The 15,140-nt window shown below is 32.4% G+C and overlaps 3 protein-coding genes across 8 annotated transcripts; 2 read left to right on the forward strand and 1 right to left on the reverse strand.

Annotated features, from left to right (window-relative positions):
• The first annotated feature begins 931 nt into the window (after positions 1-931).
• LOC131673413 (DNA topoisomerase 3-alpha) lies at positions 932-5,602 on the forward strand. The gene is made up of 12 exons (XM_058951376.1): positions 932-1,385; positions 1,459-1,805; positions 1,876-1,994; positions 2,062-2,269; positions 2,344-2,482; positions 2,547-2,838; positions 2,923-3,421; positions 3,568-3,913; positions 3,987-4,545; positions 4,607-4,877; positions 5,069-5,406; positions 5,470-5,602. The coding sequence occupies exons 1-12, from the start codon at positions 1,185-1,187 to the stop codon at positions 5,502-5,504; spliced, it is 3,354 nt and encodes a 1,117-aa protein (XP_058807359.1). The 5' UTR covers positions 932-1,184; the 3' UTR covers positions 5,505-5,602.
• Positions 5,603-5,769: 167 nt separating this feature from the next.
• On the reverse strand, positions 5,770-6,889 carry LOC131673414 (protein chibby homolog 1). Of its 3 annotated transcripts, none has more exons than XM_058951378.1 (4): positions 6,795-6,889; positions 6,201-6,424; positions 6,010-6,125; positions 5,770-5,900 (listed from the first exon to the last, which is right to left on the reverse strand). In XM_058951378.1, exons 2-4 carry the CDS (start codon positions 6,397-6,399, stop codon positions 5,799-5,801), a joined length of 417 nt encoding a protein of 138 aa, XP_058807361.1. In that variant the 5' UTR covers positions 6,400-6,424; positions 6,795-6,889; the 3' UTR covers positions 5,770-5,798. The 3 variants fall into 3 exon arrangements, with proteins under 3 accessions (XP_058807361.1, XP_058807360.1, XP_058807362.1); XM_058951377.1 differs by having other exon boundaries at positions 6,754-6,880; XM_058951379.1 differs by having other exon boundaries at positions 6,201-6,439; positions 6,754-6,810.
• A 133-nt stretch (positions 6,890-7,022) lies between these two features.
• Positions 7,023-15,110, forward strand: LOC131673431 (deubiquitinase DESI2). 4 transcript variants are annotated; one of them, XM_058951420.1, is made up of 6 exons: positions 7,023-7,488; positions 8,196-8,375; positions 8,498-8,570; positions 8,885-8,978; positions 9,064-9,205; positions 9,278-15,110. In XM_058951420.1, the coding sequence occupies exons 2-6, from the start codon at positions 8,253-8,255 to the stop codon at positions 9,452-9,454; spliced, it is 609 nt and encodes a 202-aa protein (XP_058807403.1). In that variant the 5' UTR covers positions 7,023-7,488; positions 8,196-8,252; the 3' UTR covers positions 9,455-15,110. The 4 variants fall into 4 exon arrangements, with proteins under 4 accessions (XP_058807403.1, XP_058807405.1, XP_058807404.1 ...); XM_058951422.1 differs by having other exon boundaries at positions 8,266-8,375; XM_058951421.1 differs by having other exon boundaries at positions 7,023-7,343.
• Positions 15,111-15,140: the final 30 nt, after the last annotated feature.

Raw genomic sequence — 15,140 nt, forward strand, 5'->3', positions numbered from 1 at the left:
TATAAATTTAATAATTAGGATGCCTGGAGTGGCGGGAAAGTGGAGAACCAGTAGATAATTTAGACCACCGCTCCCAACTTTAGATACCGACTGATTCCAGTTTAAAAAATGAGGCTCTGGTTGGCTCTCTCCACTTCAGATAAGATCTAAGGGCCGGAAAACCATACGGTATTTTCTTACAGTCCTCTGTTTCGCTCTGTTCAAATTCTGTACTTGTGACAGCAAAAACAATCTGGCAACAGTGTTGTGATATATGACATGTAAACACAGTTATATATATATATATATAGATAAATTATTGTTTAGTTTAATTATATATTTAATATTAGTAAAAATATTGTCCATCAATAAATATACCATGCGATATATCTGCTTCAAACATTTTGATAATTACAATATTTACATTGTTTAAAAATAAATGCAATTAAAAATATTAAATATATTATTAATATTATTAATAATTTATATACGATATAAATTCAACTATGTTTACATATCTCATAGGCCCTCGTCATGTAGCGCATACGCGCGCGTACGAGGGCGTACAAACACGTATGTACATACATACAAATCGCTAAAAATTTTGATAGTGCCAACAATAGAAAGTTACTACTATTTCTCGCATGCCCCAAACGAACACACTTACTCCCGGAACAAACGTATCATAACGCTATATTATTGAAGGTTATGATACGTTTGTTCCGGGAGTAAGTGTGTTCGTTTGGGGCATGCGAGAAATAGTAGTAACTTTCTATTGTTGGCACTATCAAAATTTTTAGCGATTTGTACGCGTTTGCACACCCTCGTACGCGCGCATATGTGGCGAGGGTCATATAAACACTGTTGCCAGATTATTTTTAATCACTGCAAATACAGAATTGGAAATTGGAACAGTGCTAAACTGAAGGAGTGTGGACAAAATACAGCCCGGTTTTCTGACCTGTGGAACTTATCTTCATACATATATAAATACATAGTGTTTATCACTGAGTGTATATAGTGAAACACTAAGTGTATAAATAATTATAAATAATTGTATTTCATGCACATCAAATTAATGATTGTTAAGAATATTTTGGATCGAGATTAACACATTATTATGGATGTAAACTTCAAACATAACCTGTTGATATTTTTGATATTTTTATTTGTACATTTTGAAATGAGCTTATTTTTAAAAAGTTATGCAGCTCACAAACATTTGCTTCAATTTTTCAATAAATATTAGAAATAGGTTAGTGTTTAATGTCAAGAGACAGTTTTCAAGAGATGCTAAACAATTAGACTTCCAAGAAATAACAACAATGAAAGTGCTGCATGTTGCTGAAAAAAATGATGCTGCCAAAAACATCTCAGCACATTTGTCCAGAAACACTTCTCGAAGAGTAAATAGCATTCAAGAATAACCTCTGTTTATCAATTTCAACGGTTATTGTAATTATTTCACTTTGATTCCAGAGAGAGGGCATCTCAAAGTTCAACAAGATTTATGAATGGGAAGCTCTGTTATTTAATCAGAATTGCAAGATGATTATGACCTCTGTTTCTGGTCACTTATTAACGTATGAATTTACTGGTGCTTATCGCAAATGGTACGGATGTCCTCCACTTAGTTTGTTTGATGCTCCAGTTGTAAAGCAATGTATTGAAGAATCTTCAGAGAAAATCAAGAGAACTTTGGAAAGAGAAGTGAAAACTTGTGGTGCTTTGATTATCTGGACTGATTGTGACAGAGAAGGTGAAAATATAGGCTTTGAAATTATCAAAGTTTGTCAAGCTGTTAAACCTAGCATTAATATCTACAGGTAACATTTCAAAACTTGTAATCAGAGCCTAAATTTTAAGTTATGTTTTGATACTCCACTTTTTTTTCAGGGCAAAATTCTCTGAAATTACGCAAATTTCAGTTGACAGAGCACTTCGCAATTTAGAACAACCAGATCAAAGACAGAGTGATGCTGTTGATGTAAGAAGTGAACTAGATTTAAGGATAGGTAAGTACATTTAATTTTTATTTTATTATTTGTGTATTTATAAAGTAGTTCTTTTATTTAAAAATAGGTGCAGCATTTACAAGGTTTCAAACATTGAGACTGCGGAAAAAATTTCCCCAGAATTTAGCAGATATGTTAATAAGTTATGGACCATGCCAATTCCCAACACTAGGTTTTGTAGTAGAAAGGTTTTTAGCTATTGAAAGATTTCAACCAGAGCCTTACTGGAAGCTTAAAGTAATTCATGAACAAAATGATCTTGCTGTTGAATTCAGGTATGTCATAATTTAAATTAAATGCTCATTAGGAAAAGAAATAGTTTAATGTATAAAACTGTTTTTCCATATAGATGGGCACGAAATAGGCTTTTTGAAAAGCTGCCTTGTGAAGTATTTTTGGATATTTGTCAAGAAAATCCACAAGCAACAGTAGAGAAAGTATCCAATAAACCAAAGAGCAAATGGAGACCATTGCCTTTAGATACCATAGTAAATTTCAATTTATATCATTAGCTTATGTCTATTTAATTATATAATAAAAAATAATTTCTAGGAATTGGAAAAACAAGGCTCACGCAAGTTGCGGTTAAGTGCTAAACAAACGATGCAGATTGCCGAAAAACTCTATACCCAAGGCTTTATCAGTTATCCACGTACTGAAACGAATATATTTCCTAAAGAAATGAATTTAACAACATTGGTCACCCAGCAATCAAATTGTAATGCTCCTTGGAGCATTTTCGCTCAACGAATTCTCGAGGAGGGTATCAGTCCGAGGCAAGGCAAGAAAAGTGATCAAGCTCACCCGCCTATTCATCCCACCAAGTATGCTGATTCGTTGCAGGGTAACTTATTTATATTTAAATAAATATTTACTTAGTACCTAAAGTATCATGTATGTTTGTCAATAATGTTTGTTAATTGTATAGGTGACGAAGCGCGTGTTTACGAATTTGTAGTACGACATTTTTTGGCCTGCATTTCAAAGAACGCTGAGGGTTTTGAAACCCTTGTAGAAATTGACATAGCCGGTGAGAAGTTTGCGACAACTGGTCTCCAGATCATTGCAAAGAATTACCTCGAAGTATACATCTATGAGAAATGGAATGCCAAAGAAATTCACATTTACGAAATGGGTCAAACTTTCATTCCTACTTCTATTGAAATGGTCGAAGAGACAACATCTGCACCGAATCTTCTTACCGAAGCTGATCTCATAGCTTTAATGGACAAACATGGCATTGGTACCGATGCTACCCATGCCGAACATATTGAGACTATAAAATCGAGACATTATGTTGGACTGAGGGATAATAAGTATCTGATTCCTGGGAAGCTTGGTATTGGTCTTGTTATGGGCTACGACAGGATGGGTTTCCATATGTCGAAACCTAATTTAAGAGCCGAGCTTGAAAGTGACTTGAAACTGTAAGTGTTATTGTATTCAATGTATTGAATGATTATTGTTATTTATTTAATTTTTATTTATTACTATTTCTTATTATTTATTTTATTGTATCCGTCGATTCTCATAATGAGGATCTTCCAATAACCAATTTGCATTTAATAATCAGAATCTGTGAAGGACAAAAACAGCCAGACGAAGTTCGCCAGCGGACAATCAACAAGTATCGCGAAGTTTTCCGCGAGGCTCTCGTCCGAGCGAATATGATCGACGAGGCATTAGCTGAGTATCTTAATGAACGTCCAGTCGAAGTTGCGGAAGAGGAAATATCAGTCCCAGATGAAAATGAGCCTATTCTGAAGTGCCCAAAATGCAACTCAAATATGGTTATCAAGACTAAAAGGCAAAACAATGGGAAATACATTGGCTGCATGGGATATCCTACGTGTAACAATGTTATTTGGCTACCAGAAACCGTCGAAAAAATTGAAGTTCTGGATGAGCGATGTTCTACAGTGAGTGAAATGTACTTATTTATGCAATTTCAATGCTTATGAAAATTTTCTTCATGAAAATTTTTCTTCCTAGTGCCCTGAAAATGTGTTAAAAAAAATTCGAGTAAAGCTAACGCGCAATGCTTTTTCGGTACTGGGTACATCATATGAGGCGTGTATAGGTGGCTGTGATGCAATGTTTAACGATTGCATGAATATTAGAAGAAATTCAGTACGACGACCAAACGCGGGTGATGACGGTTATGATAGCAATTCATCATCGAGTTCTAGTCGATCACAACAACGAAACCAGTCAACTAACCGAAATCAAACTTCATCAAACGGAAATAATGCAGGAAACCAATCGAATCAGAACTTTGGAGGTAATCGAAATAACGATGCATCATGGAACAACAATAGGAACCAATCGAACCGAAATAATGATACATCGTGGAATAGTAGTGGATACCATAGTAACAATCAAAGCCGATCGAATAATACGTGGAATCAAAGCTCAACCTCGACCTCTAATACTATTGTCACTGACGGAGCCAATAATTACAACTGGGCCAATGACAACAGCGGTGAGATTGTGTGCAATTGCCATGAACCAGCTAAGATACTGACCGTACGAAAAGAAGGACCCAATCAAGGTAAAATTGCGAATAAATTTCCTCGTTATTTATAGATTAAATTGACGTTAAATTGTTACAGGACGAACGTTCTATAAATGTGCCAAACCATCAAATCAAAGCTGCAACTTTTTCCTTTGGGGTACTGAGTCGGATGCAGCAGGTTCCAGTTCAGCAATACTAAGACCTGCCGCCAGTAACTGGAATCAGAATCAGAATAATAGGCAAAATTTTACTAACAATAGGCAGAATAATCAGAGCTCGACCAATATTTCTGGAAACTGGGACGACGACGCCGACGGCTGGCACAACGAGAACGAGGTCACATGTAATTGTGGACAGTCGGCGAAAAAGTAAGTTTATTTTTATATTTTATTCTACGATGTATAAAGAAGCTATTAAAAACAATATTGCTAGGAATAGTTCTTTTCGTATAAGTTCGCGAATAACGAATTGATTGTTAGTAGAAAACTATGAATCAATATAATTTTTCCTTTTTGTTATTCTCTGAATATGTCGCATTAAATTTATAAATAACTTTTAGGTTAACAGTTCACAAAGAAGGACCAAACAAGGGTCGACAGTTCTACAGTTGTCCTCAAGGCCCAAATTCCCCTTGTAACTTCTTTCAGTGGGCTGATGGAAACACTGGCGGTGGTGGTGGGCGTGGAAGGGGTGGTAGTAGTAGTTGGAATAACGGACAAGGAGGTGGAGATGCTGGAGGTGGTTACAGTAGAGGAGATAACAGCAACTGGGGTGGACCACCAGCTCGTGGTCGTGGAAGAGGACGAGGCGGTAGTGCAGGCACTGCTCCGAAGCGACCGAAAGCTTCAGCTGGAGGTGGAACTTCTAAACGCAAATGTGGAATTTGTGGTGTTGAAGGTAAATATACTTGATAATGCATTGGACGAATTTGAAAGTTAACGTAAATTATCTCTGTTGCAGGTCACACTAAACGAACGTGTCCTCAGAATAACTAAAGATGAACTATTCATTTGTTATTTCTCAATTGCAAATGAAAGAACCATCAGATTATTTATATTGTGATTAGACTACAAGTGCCTAATTAAAATAAGAGAAGCTTTTGTACTTTTATAAAAAAATAATTTATTTGTTTAGCATGTAAATACAATTAGAATCAAAACTCGTAGAAGTTTTCATTTCATTCAGATATTGAAGATCATTGTGATATAAAGAAAAGAGAACTAATTCTAAAATTAAATTTTTTTGATATGAACAATCATCATAGAATTATCGACTCTGGTATATATTTTTTAATTAAAACCGGTTGTCACTCGTTTGCCCGTATACAGTTTACTCCGTAACTTTTCCAATTCCTCTCTGTTCAGATTCGCCTCTGCCGTTGCTTGTGTCAACTAGAAGAATAAATACTTATTATATTCTGTAAGCTAGTGTATTAGTTTTTTTGTTCAACATTGATTCGTACATTTCGTAAGTATATTTGTAAAATTATTTATTAATTACCATATCTAATACAACTTCAAATTTTATTTTCAAGAGATGATTCTCTTCTTCTAGCCTTTTCACTTCCTTTTTTAGTTTCTCATTTTCCTTGTATGTGCCACCGGCTTTACCCGACTCTAAATATTATATATTTTTTAAATTATCTAAGGTATCTAAGGTAATAAAAAACAAAGAAAGAAAAAATGTTTTACCAGGAACCCATAATCCTCCATCAAATACAGCTTGTTGATCTCCAAGGCAAATTCGAATTTCTCCAATATTAGGACCAAGCTCTTTTTCAATCCTTTTTGGGCTTAAGTCTTTACTAGCTAGTGATATTGTTGCCTTTCTTGTTGGTGTTTTTTTTGGAGAAAATGTCGGCTTATTTAGCCAATTTGGCATCTTAATCATTTTTCTGAATTAGTTTGCTTGTAATCTGAGAAACGAAAAACTGAAATAAATATTTACTACTTCTTACATTTTTTAAATTACAAAAAAGTAAATGTTATAGTTTGTATTAAATATGTAACATTGTTATGGCTATTGCATTTTAAGTAATATTACTAGATTAACTAAACAAATAAGTTGGTAATTCGTTTTTCTAAACTTAAACTTTCACTGTTCTAACAAAACTGTAAAGTATTTCTAGTTGTATCATGAAAAACAATGCGCATGTTATTTAATTAATTTAACTTATCAACACCAAAAAAAATCTAAAATTAATTTGAAATGCTTGAAAAATTCTAAGTAGAATTGTGCATTTACTTTTTAGCTCAAATACGATAACTATCACTATTTCACTGTACCAATAGCCGTATAAACAAACGTCAACAGCGGAGAAATTAACAAGCCCCAACAAAACGGAGCAGAAGCGTCGACTGCTTTGTTTACGATATTGGAGTTGTTAAGTAACCTCATGGTGACAGTTTTCTTTGCTTATCGCGTTTAACTCGTAGCGCTAGCATCGCTGTTCGCAGAGATATGTTTTTTCTCGTATAGGTATACATAGTTTTAGTAAGGCAGCTCGCAGCAGTAGAGCAGCACTGGCAGCAGCAGTTGGCGATTGCAGTTTATGTGGACAGTCGTATCCCGCAAGCAACGTTTTCTCTCCCATTGTCGTGTTTCTTACATTCGGGAGTATATCCGAATCCACGCATCATTATTGTGGTTGTGTAAATTCGCGCGTAGAATAGTGCGTGGAAGAAAGTTGCCTTTGTGTTGCGTGGACTCGTGCTGGGGAGAAATTTGTTTAGATTATTTTTAAAATAACGACCAACGACGAGCTGGCAGTTCCCGTTTGTGCTGTCTTCTCTGGGAACATGATTGTTTCTTAGCTGCATCAGCGTGTTCTCTTCGTTTAGTATCTACATTTGTCTCGAGATAAATTTCCAATCTCGTGCTGCTCTGACTGTGCATGTGCTTAATTGTCTCATTATTGACAGACTTTCTAGTGCTTAAAGAATGATCATTGCTGGAATGCTTGCTTAAAACTTGAAAAAGGTAATTTTTTTATTGTTCATTCTTTGCCATTGTTGCTCATACAGTGGTGCTTAAAACTTGCTTTGCTGTTTCATAGCATTTTGAATATTCAAAACAATAATTTGAATAACAGCTGTGATGAGCTTTTTGTAATTGATGCATTACGTACTGTATTTCTTTCTGTAACTTCATAAAAACAGTCAATGTTCTTTTTTCAAAAGTAGATTTATCATTGAACAAGCTCAATTTATCGATTGTATGAGTTAATACTGATAAATAAAACACATTCAAATAAACATATAATAAACCATTTTCAAAATAAAAATTGCTCCAATTACTAATTACGGAATTTGATATACTGAAAATGATGTTTTCTATACATTTTTTTCAAATCTAGTGGCCCTCATACCTTAATATGATTAAAATTAATACTTTGTACCTTTTATCAGTCCTATAGACATACATATGTAGCATGACCTATCAAATCTTAGAAATAATAAGCAATGAGTATGAAAGAATTGTTATGAAAGAATAGTAATGAATCTGATATGCCTTTATGCATCAATTAGATAAATACCAAGTATTAATTAAATCAGATATTTAACTTGAAATGAAATAAAATTTTTTTCTGTAATCCGTTTTTATAGCTTCATTCATGAATATTACTAACGCTATATATAGAAGTAAATACTTGTAGTGTATTTAGAATATTTATATTTGCTCATTAGGTGCACTGGATTAGTAGATAGACGCAGCTTCTTTTTTGCTGTGCAAACATTTCTATAATGTTTTCGTCAGGTCTTGGCTGTAACTTGTCGTTTCCTAGCTGCCTTGGTTATACTCAAGAGAGTGAAGAGTTACTTCCCAGAATGGCACGTGAACCTATCACACTCAATGTTTATGATATGGTAAAAATACTCAATTTTATTACATATATTTATAATTTATTATGATACATTCATAATTTATTATGATAAATTCATAATTTGTTATTAAAAATTTCTTTTAGTAAGTTCTAATCTTATTTCAGTATTGGATCAATGAGTATACAACTCCAATGGGATTAGGAGTTTTCCACTCTGGTGTTGAAATTTATGGAACTGGTATGTTTATTTGATATTATCTTAATTTTACTAATCAACTACTTTTTGCAGTGGGACACAAATCAATTTAATTTAAAACAGTTTTTTCTTATTGGAGGGTTAGAAGATTTACTATGTATGAGTCATAGCTGACTACATTGAAATTGATGAATCATTCATGTTCTCACGAATTCTTATTGTTTTAATTGTATTCTGAAAATAAAGTAAAATTAACAGTAAAGTAATTGAATTCTTGTATTTGACAATTGTGTGATTACAAATTTTGATAAAACATCAGTAACTTTAAGTGTAGTCATTAATAATTGTAATTATAGAATATGCATATGGGGGCCATGCACTTCCAATGACTGGGATATTTGAGATACTTCCAAGAACTGCTGAAGAATTAGGAGAACAATTTAGATTTAGGTAAGTAAGAATTACAGGTGAGTATGTGAGAAACCGAATTTTTTGAGTTTATTCTTAATGGTTTTGTTTTTCTGATGGTTTGCAGACAATCAATTCACATTGGCTACACGGACTTTACCGAGGAAGACGTGGCTCGAATAATCAACGAGTTGGGCAAAGATTTCAGAGGCGATCGTTACCACTTAATGAACAAGAACTGCAATCACTTTAGCGGCCAATTTATCAATGTATATTTACCGCAGATCTTTAACACGTGAGAAAAAAGAAAATTTATGTACTAAAGTAATATCACTTTACAGATTCTATGCAACCAAGAAATTCCAGCTTGGGTAAATCGCCTTGCCTACTTCAGCTCGTGCGTACCGTTCCTACAGCGTTGTCTGCCAAAAGCATGGCTAACACCAGTAGCCTTGCAGCATTCATTGAGTACAGTAAGCAATCACGAGAGTACATCGCCATCAAATACGTCATTATAATATCAGGAGCAGCGTCATCGACGCTACCAAGGTGGCGATGATGACGACGCGACGGCTCAAGCTTCTGCCAGCAGGGATCAGAGCTTTTGAGTGAATGTATGTAAAGTGGCTATACAAGTGGCAGTAAGTTACTACCTATCACCGGTTAGATTGCGTTGTTTATAAAATATACGCGTTTATTACGGTGTACGAATTAATTTTACCCATTTGTTGTCAGGCTCAAATTTTATATGTGCATTTAAATGTAAAAATATTTGATTAATTTGTCTCTCGTTGTTTGTATGTGTATGGCTTAATTGATAATTTAGTCGCTAGTGCAGTGTTTATGTAGTTTTTTATTAAAGCCAGTGTCGCGTATTATTGATTGAGGTCCTTGAATGTTTAACAAACAGTTAAAGAGGGAAATCGAATAATACAACAAAAAAATAAGTAACTTACTGCCATTTGATTTTTTTTACGTATATAAATAAAAGAAAAACGCCAACAGTTCGAGAAGGCATTAGAGATCTTAAATTACGAGTGAGTGATTTATGAGTAAAATTTAGAGAAATTTGCCTTCCTTGTAACGTTACTCTTATACATTTAGACAATGAAGCGAGTAAAGGATATAAATATATACATATATGAATTTATAAATATTGCAATCAATTCGTTGGAAATATGCAATTTCACAGTTATAACAGTTAATGAGTAGCGATTTATGAAAAATAAAAAGTGTTGCCTAAAAAATCAAATTTTTATAAAGAGACTGATTAAAAAAAACAAAAAAAAACCAGTTTACTTACCAGACAACATGAACGTGCAATTGCCAATACGATACTGTCGAGTCCTAATTCACAAATAGGTATAAATAATTCAGATTTGTAAGATAACGTTACCAATCTACTTATTTGTTTATACTTCCGTAATTTTTTACTTATAAATACGTATAAATACGTACAAATATTTATGAATCCTAATTCTTTATTCGACTTTGAATGTAAATAAATGAATTTCAGTGTTGACCATGGTTTTCTATAAATTGAAAAAATTGCAGTACGTGTAAAAAAATCAATATTCTCAACTTAATTTCCTACAGCAGAATTATTTTTGGTAAACAAAAGTACTGTAGAAAAAATTCTGTGATGAAACCTTCAATAATTGCTTGGCAAAATTACTGTAACACCATCATATATGAGATTCAATGTTTCTATGTACGTTAACTATAATTGCCCATCCTGTCGTATCGATCGATTTGAAAAATTAATTACAAAGTGCATGTCTCAGTGTCGCGATAGCTGCCACTACATTGATTATCAATTTACCACAGCACTAACGCTACTCCTGTTGCATGATGACTCGCATTTAGAATATTATTTTAGAATAATTACTATCGAGAAATGTGTAGGTAAATGGACATTTTTTTACTTATCGTTCTACATAGTTCATATAACCAAAGTTATGCGAGGCGAAATTATAATAAAAAAGAAGTAATATGTCGTTGGTGATGCTATAATTGTTATGAGAGAGGGAGGGGGAAAAGCTTAGTAATGTATATTAAGTACAATCATGTCACCGAGTAGTCGACTCAAGTTCAGCATTTTCTAAGTACTTATATTTATATATTTCTTCAACGCTTGTTATTTACCGCTCGAGAAAAGATATATACTTAGGAAATGCCAAAGTCGATTTCTTTTTCTTGCTCCGAATTCGTTTATGCTAATCGAGGCAACTGCAATTTTATATGAAATTGCTTTAGAAAGACTCAAGTCACGAAGTGTTATTTTATATATATATACATCCATCTCTTTTATTGACCAATTTAATTTGTAATTTTATATAGAAAACAAACAGAAAAGCCAACGATGAATGAATTATACGCTTACTTTGCTTTTAACTCTAGAGCACAGATATGAGATGCCGATAATGTCATTGTTGACTTGTCGAGCGAAGTACAATTTATTGCACTTACACACAGCTATGTACGTACTGTTCGTTGTTCTCGAACGTTGGAAAATATATTAATAGAACACAGAATTAGACTCGTCGAAGGGATGAATTTTTATACTCTAATTTCTTACTTTCTTCACATAAATATGTAGTATTTTTCGTCGCTTCTTTAGAATCTCAATCCTGAGATACATAAATATGTAAGTGAATTTACGTTGAAACTTTTAAGTAAACATAAATTAAATAAATAGAAAAATTGTTAAAATCATAGTTAAAGCAATTAATGTTCAATATAAAAGTTAGTTATCTGCCTTCATAATGTTGCAACTTATGCTCAGTATTAACAAACAAAATGAACAAAATTCAATTAGTGATGTAACAAATTTTGATTCAGTATGAACGTTTCGGTTTCAGTTTCTCACTATACGCACGCACAGGAAAGAAAAATCAGATTTTAGCGACTAACTGAGTACTATATGATATATATTTATCTGAACTTTTGTTTTCTTACTGCATTGTATAAATGCATATATTTGCATTCGACGAGTGATGATGAAATAAAGTATAAGGCATGAGTTTTTTATTAAATTTAAAGTATACTTTTATTATATTGACCGTTCCTACCAATTGATCCATGATTTTTAGATGATCGGATGTGGAAAAAGTATGTAGGTAATGAAATGAAATCACAGTCGAATTTAAGAGAAATCAACTCTGTTTTTTATTATTCCAGCTAATTTTCTTTATAATCAGTTCAGATACATTGTTACAGTTCTTGCAAATGCGATTACAAGACATTATAAATGAAGCTCTATGTAGATTTTTTTTCTGTCGTACTGCGACATTTCGAAAGCGTATCATCGGTCTACGGTAAAATTAAATAATATATATTATTGAAAACATTACACGCGCTCATTGTCGATTCAATTTTTCAGTTGTAATAAATGCAAAATTGACCTGATTGACTATAACGTTTCTCTTACGTGTCTTTTTCCTTTTGCTGTTCGCTTACTTTGGAAATAAGTCCTTTGAAATTCTTTTAATAAATATACACGCCAACAATGCACGGGTTATCATAAATAAAACTTTTTTTATATCTCGTATTCTATTGTTGTTTTATTGCATTAATCAATAAGGTAAGTCTATAGGATAATAAAACTACTAGAAATTTATACAAAAAAAAACGGAGGGATGTAAAATAATATATAATAAAAGCACAAGTTTCTGAGTATAGTATTGTAAGGTAAACAAATGATTTTCGAAGCGCAAGAGAAAATCATCGAAATGACACTCGTGTATGTGCAGCTTGATTGTGAAACGTAAGGGGAGATAAGAAATTATTACAATAATATATTATGTGTACTAGTTTTTACAGTGAATCATAAATAATTATTATCATATAAGTATTCTGCAACATCGTATCTTCGGAGGGGGAAAGAGAATCTAATAAAATGAAGTAATGTAACTTGTTCGCCTATCTACCTTCTCCTGAGACACAGACAAGGACGATATCCCGAAGGTCATTAAACGATAATACGTCTAAAACGCACTTATGTATAAAAAGTATACAAAGTTTCTAAAAGTTATTACAAGGTACTAAAATTTGTACAAAAAGTGATTTGTTTATTCCCTTTTTATTCTTTTTCCTTTAGTTTATAAATCACCAGAAGGATAAACGTTTTTTTTTGTTTTTTCCGTGTAAACCGCATGTTTATATGTTTCCGTTAGTTAAGCAATATATTGACTTTTCAGTATATTGACGCGATACACTGCGATAACAATTTTTTTCTATGACACGTGTTAATATGCTTTTTTTGATTTTTAGAACCCTTTCATGTAGTAACAATTATTATGGAAGATAGATCGGCTAGTACTCGAGGGCGAGTACTCGATAAAGTGACATTCTTATTTCGAGTTTGCTAATATATCATATACGCATATAACCAATAATAATTTGTGAATAGTTACTTTTAAACCTTTGTTTCTTTATTTATTATGCTTAATTAATGCCGATGGCTAATACAGTATACTACTTCTTTCTTCGTTTCCCAGTTTACATCAAAATTTTTTCTTTACATTATTCATAATTTTCTACGTCGTATGTAGCTTATTGAAAAGAAAAACATTTTTTAGAAATAGTACATATAAAAAATAAGGCAACAAATATGTACACGATAAAACATCCTTCTGTTTATTATACCAAACGTACATGTTTTGGTAAGGTTTTTGTGTATAAAAAACTAGACAAAAAGCCGGTATAAATAACTTAAAAGTACTTTAGAACACAGGCAGAATGTTGGTAATTAAATTACCAATAAATTTTCATAATTTTCTTGTCGCATTAGTCATTTTTTTCTTTTTAAAATCTATAGTCTATAAGAAGCTTATCCTAAATGATCACACAATAATTAAAGTGCCTGTGTTTGATAACCGCTTGTTTCTGAACATACATGGATTTTAAATTTCCTTGGTTACAAAAATCGTAGACAATTTAAAAAATGATTATGCAATCTTATCACTTGTGTATTTCTTTCATTGCGCGGAAAGAAGAGAAACAATGAAAATAGCATAATTTCTATATGATGAAATCTCTTATGTCATGTATATCCCGCATGAATTTTCATAGTAAACATTGCACAATGTGTAAACTAAAAATATATTTGTATAATACATACGACGTATGCGAGATTATTATTCTTAATAAATTTGGACCAGCGTTACGACCAAAAAGTTGGTTATTTATACTTATTTTGTATCTATAAAAACAGAAAAGTTTGTCAATCATGCACATCATGAACAATACTCGTCATCGAAACTTCGTCGACGTCGATTAAAATACATTATCGGCCGTCTTGGACTAATTTATTCTTTCATATCTTGCTGAATAGATTAAGTAATTTTTTTTTGTTTATTGCTAAGTAATTTGACAGAGATTTTCCCTACATTTTCACCCTCGTTTCATTTCATAAATATATCAGATTCTCAATGATTAATAAGTCCTCGTTCTTACATAGAGCACACGCAAGTAAAGTAAAAATAAATTATTTGAAAAAACGAGGAGGAGGTAATGACAATTAATATTAATACAATATTTGCATCTATTAATATTCCGCAATCCCTTAATAAATATAAGCTTATATACAATTCATTCTCGAGACAGACAATAAATCTTTAAAATTTACTCTCTTATACGTATAATTAAAAACTTTACATTCGAGCGCCAAAGAAGAGAATAAGAAATAAAAAAATTATAGAATTGATCATTGCAACCATTGTCATTATCTAAAGCTCGGAGAAAAACTATTTATAAGGTAAATAATACTATCTGCATTAAACATGAAAAATCTTCATGATTTTCCATCGGTACGTCTGGTATATATATAATCTATTTCTATATAATGCACTAAAAGTAGAAAAAAATAATCTTTAAGGTGATAGACAGCGCAATGTATTTTTATACTATGCATACCTTAGTTGCTTTTTTTCTTTCTTTACACTCTTGCCATCTTCATCCATGATGAACGCAATAATTAATTAGCGAGCAGAAATGAAACAATAAAATTTACAAAAAGAAAATGCCGCTATGTTTGCGGGTGAGCGAAGCCAGTCTCACGATACTTTTTTAAATTTTTATAATAATTATAATATTCACTTGTCAAAAGATTATAGAAAAAATGTTACGCTGCTACAAGTGTATGTATATATAATATTTGTATAATCCTCGCGTTGTTGCCCCTACGAATTTGAGAAAAAAGCC

Source organism: Phymastichus coffea, unplaced genomic scaffold (genome assembly GCF_024137745.1).
Source record: "Phymastichus coffea isolate CEN01 unplaced genomic scaffold, Cenicafe_Pcof_1.1 PCOF00177, whole genome shotgun sequence".
In the NCBI taxonomy this organism is placed as follows: domain Eukaryota; kingdom Metazoa; phylum Arthropoda; class Insecta; order Hymenoptera; family Eulophidae; genus Phymastichus; species Phymastichus coffea.

Coding starts and splice junctions, on each gene's coding strand:
- LOC131673431 (XM_058951420.1), top strand. CDS start 8,253: ATGTTTTCGTCAGGTCTTGGCTGTAACTTGTCGTTTCCTAGCTGCCTT. Junction 8,979..9,063: donor GGAGAACAATTTAGATTTAG/GTAAGTAAGAAT, acceptor GATGGTTTGCAG/ACAATCAATTCACATTGGCT. Junction 9,206..9,277: donor TTAGCGGCCAATTTATCAAT/GTATATTTACCG, acceptor ATCACTTTACAG/ATTCTATGCAACCAAGAAAT.
- LOC131673414 (XM_058951378.1), bottom strand. CDS start 6,399: ATGATTAAGATGCCAAATTGGCTAAATAAGCCGACATTTTCTCCAAAA. Junction 6,126..6,200: donor TGGAGGATTATGGGTTCCTG/GTAAAACATTTT, acceptor TATAATATTTAG/AGTCGGGTAAAGCCGGTGGC. Junction 5,901..6,009: donor TTGAAGTTGTATTAGATATG/GTAATTAATAAA, acceptor TTATTCTTCTAG/TTGACACAAGCAACGGCAGA.
- LOC131673413 (XM_058951376.1), top strand. CDS start 1,185: ATGCAGCTCACAAACATTTGCTTCAATTTTTCAATAAATATTAGAAAT. Junction 3,422..3,567: donor CTTGAAAGTGACTTGAAACT/GTAAGTGTTATT, acceptor TTTAATAATCAG/AATCTGTGAAGGACAAAAAC. Junction 5,407..5,469: donor TGGAATTTGTGGTGTTGAAG/GTAAATATACTT, acceptor TCTCTGTTGCAG/GTCACACTAAACGAACGTGT.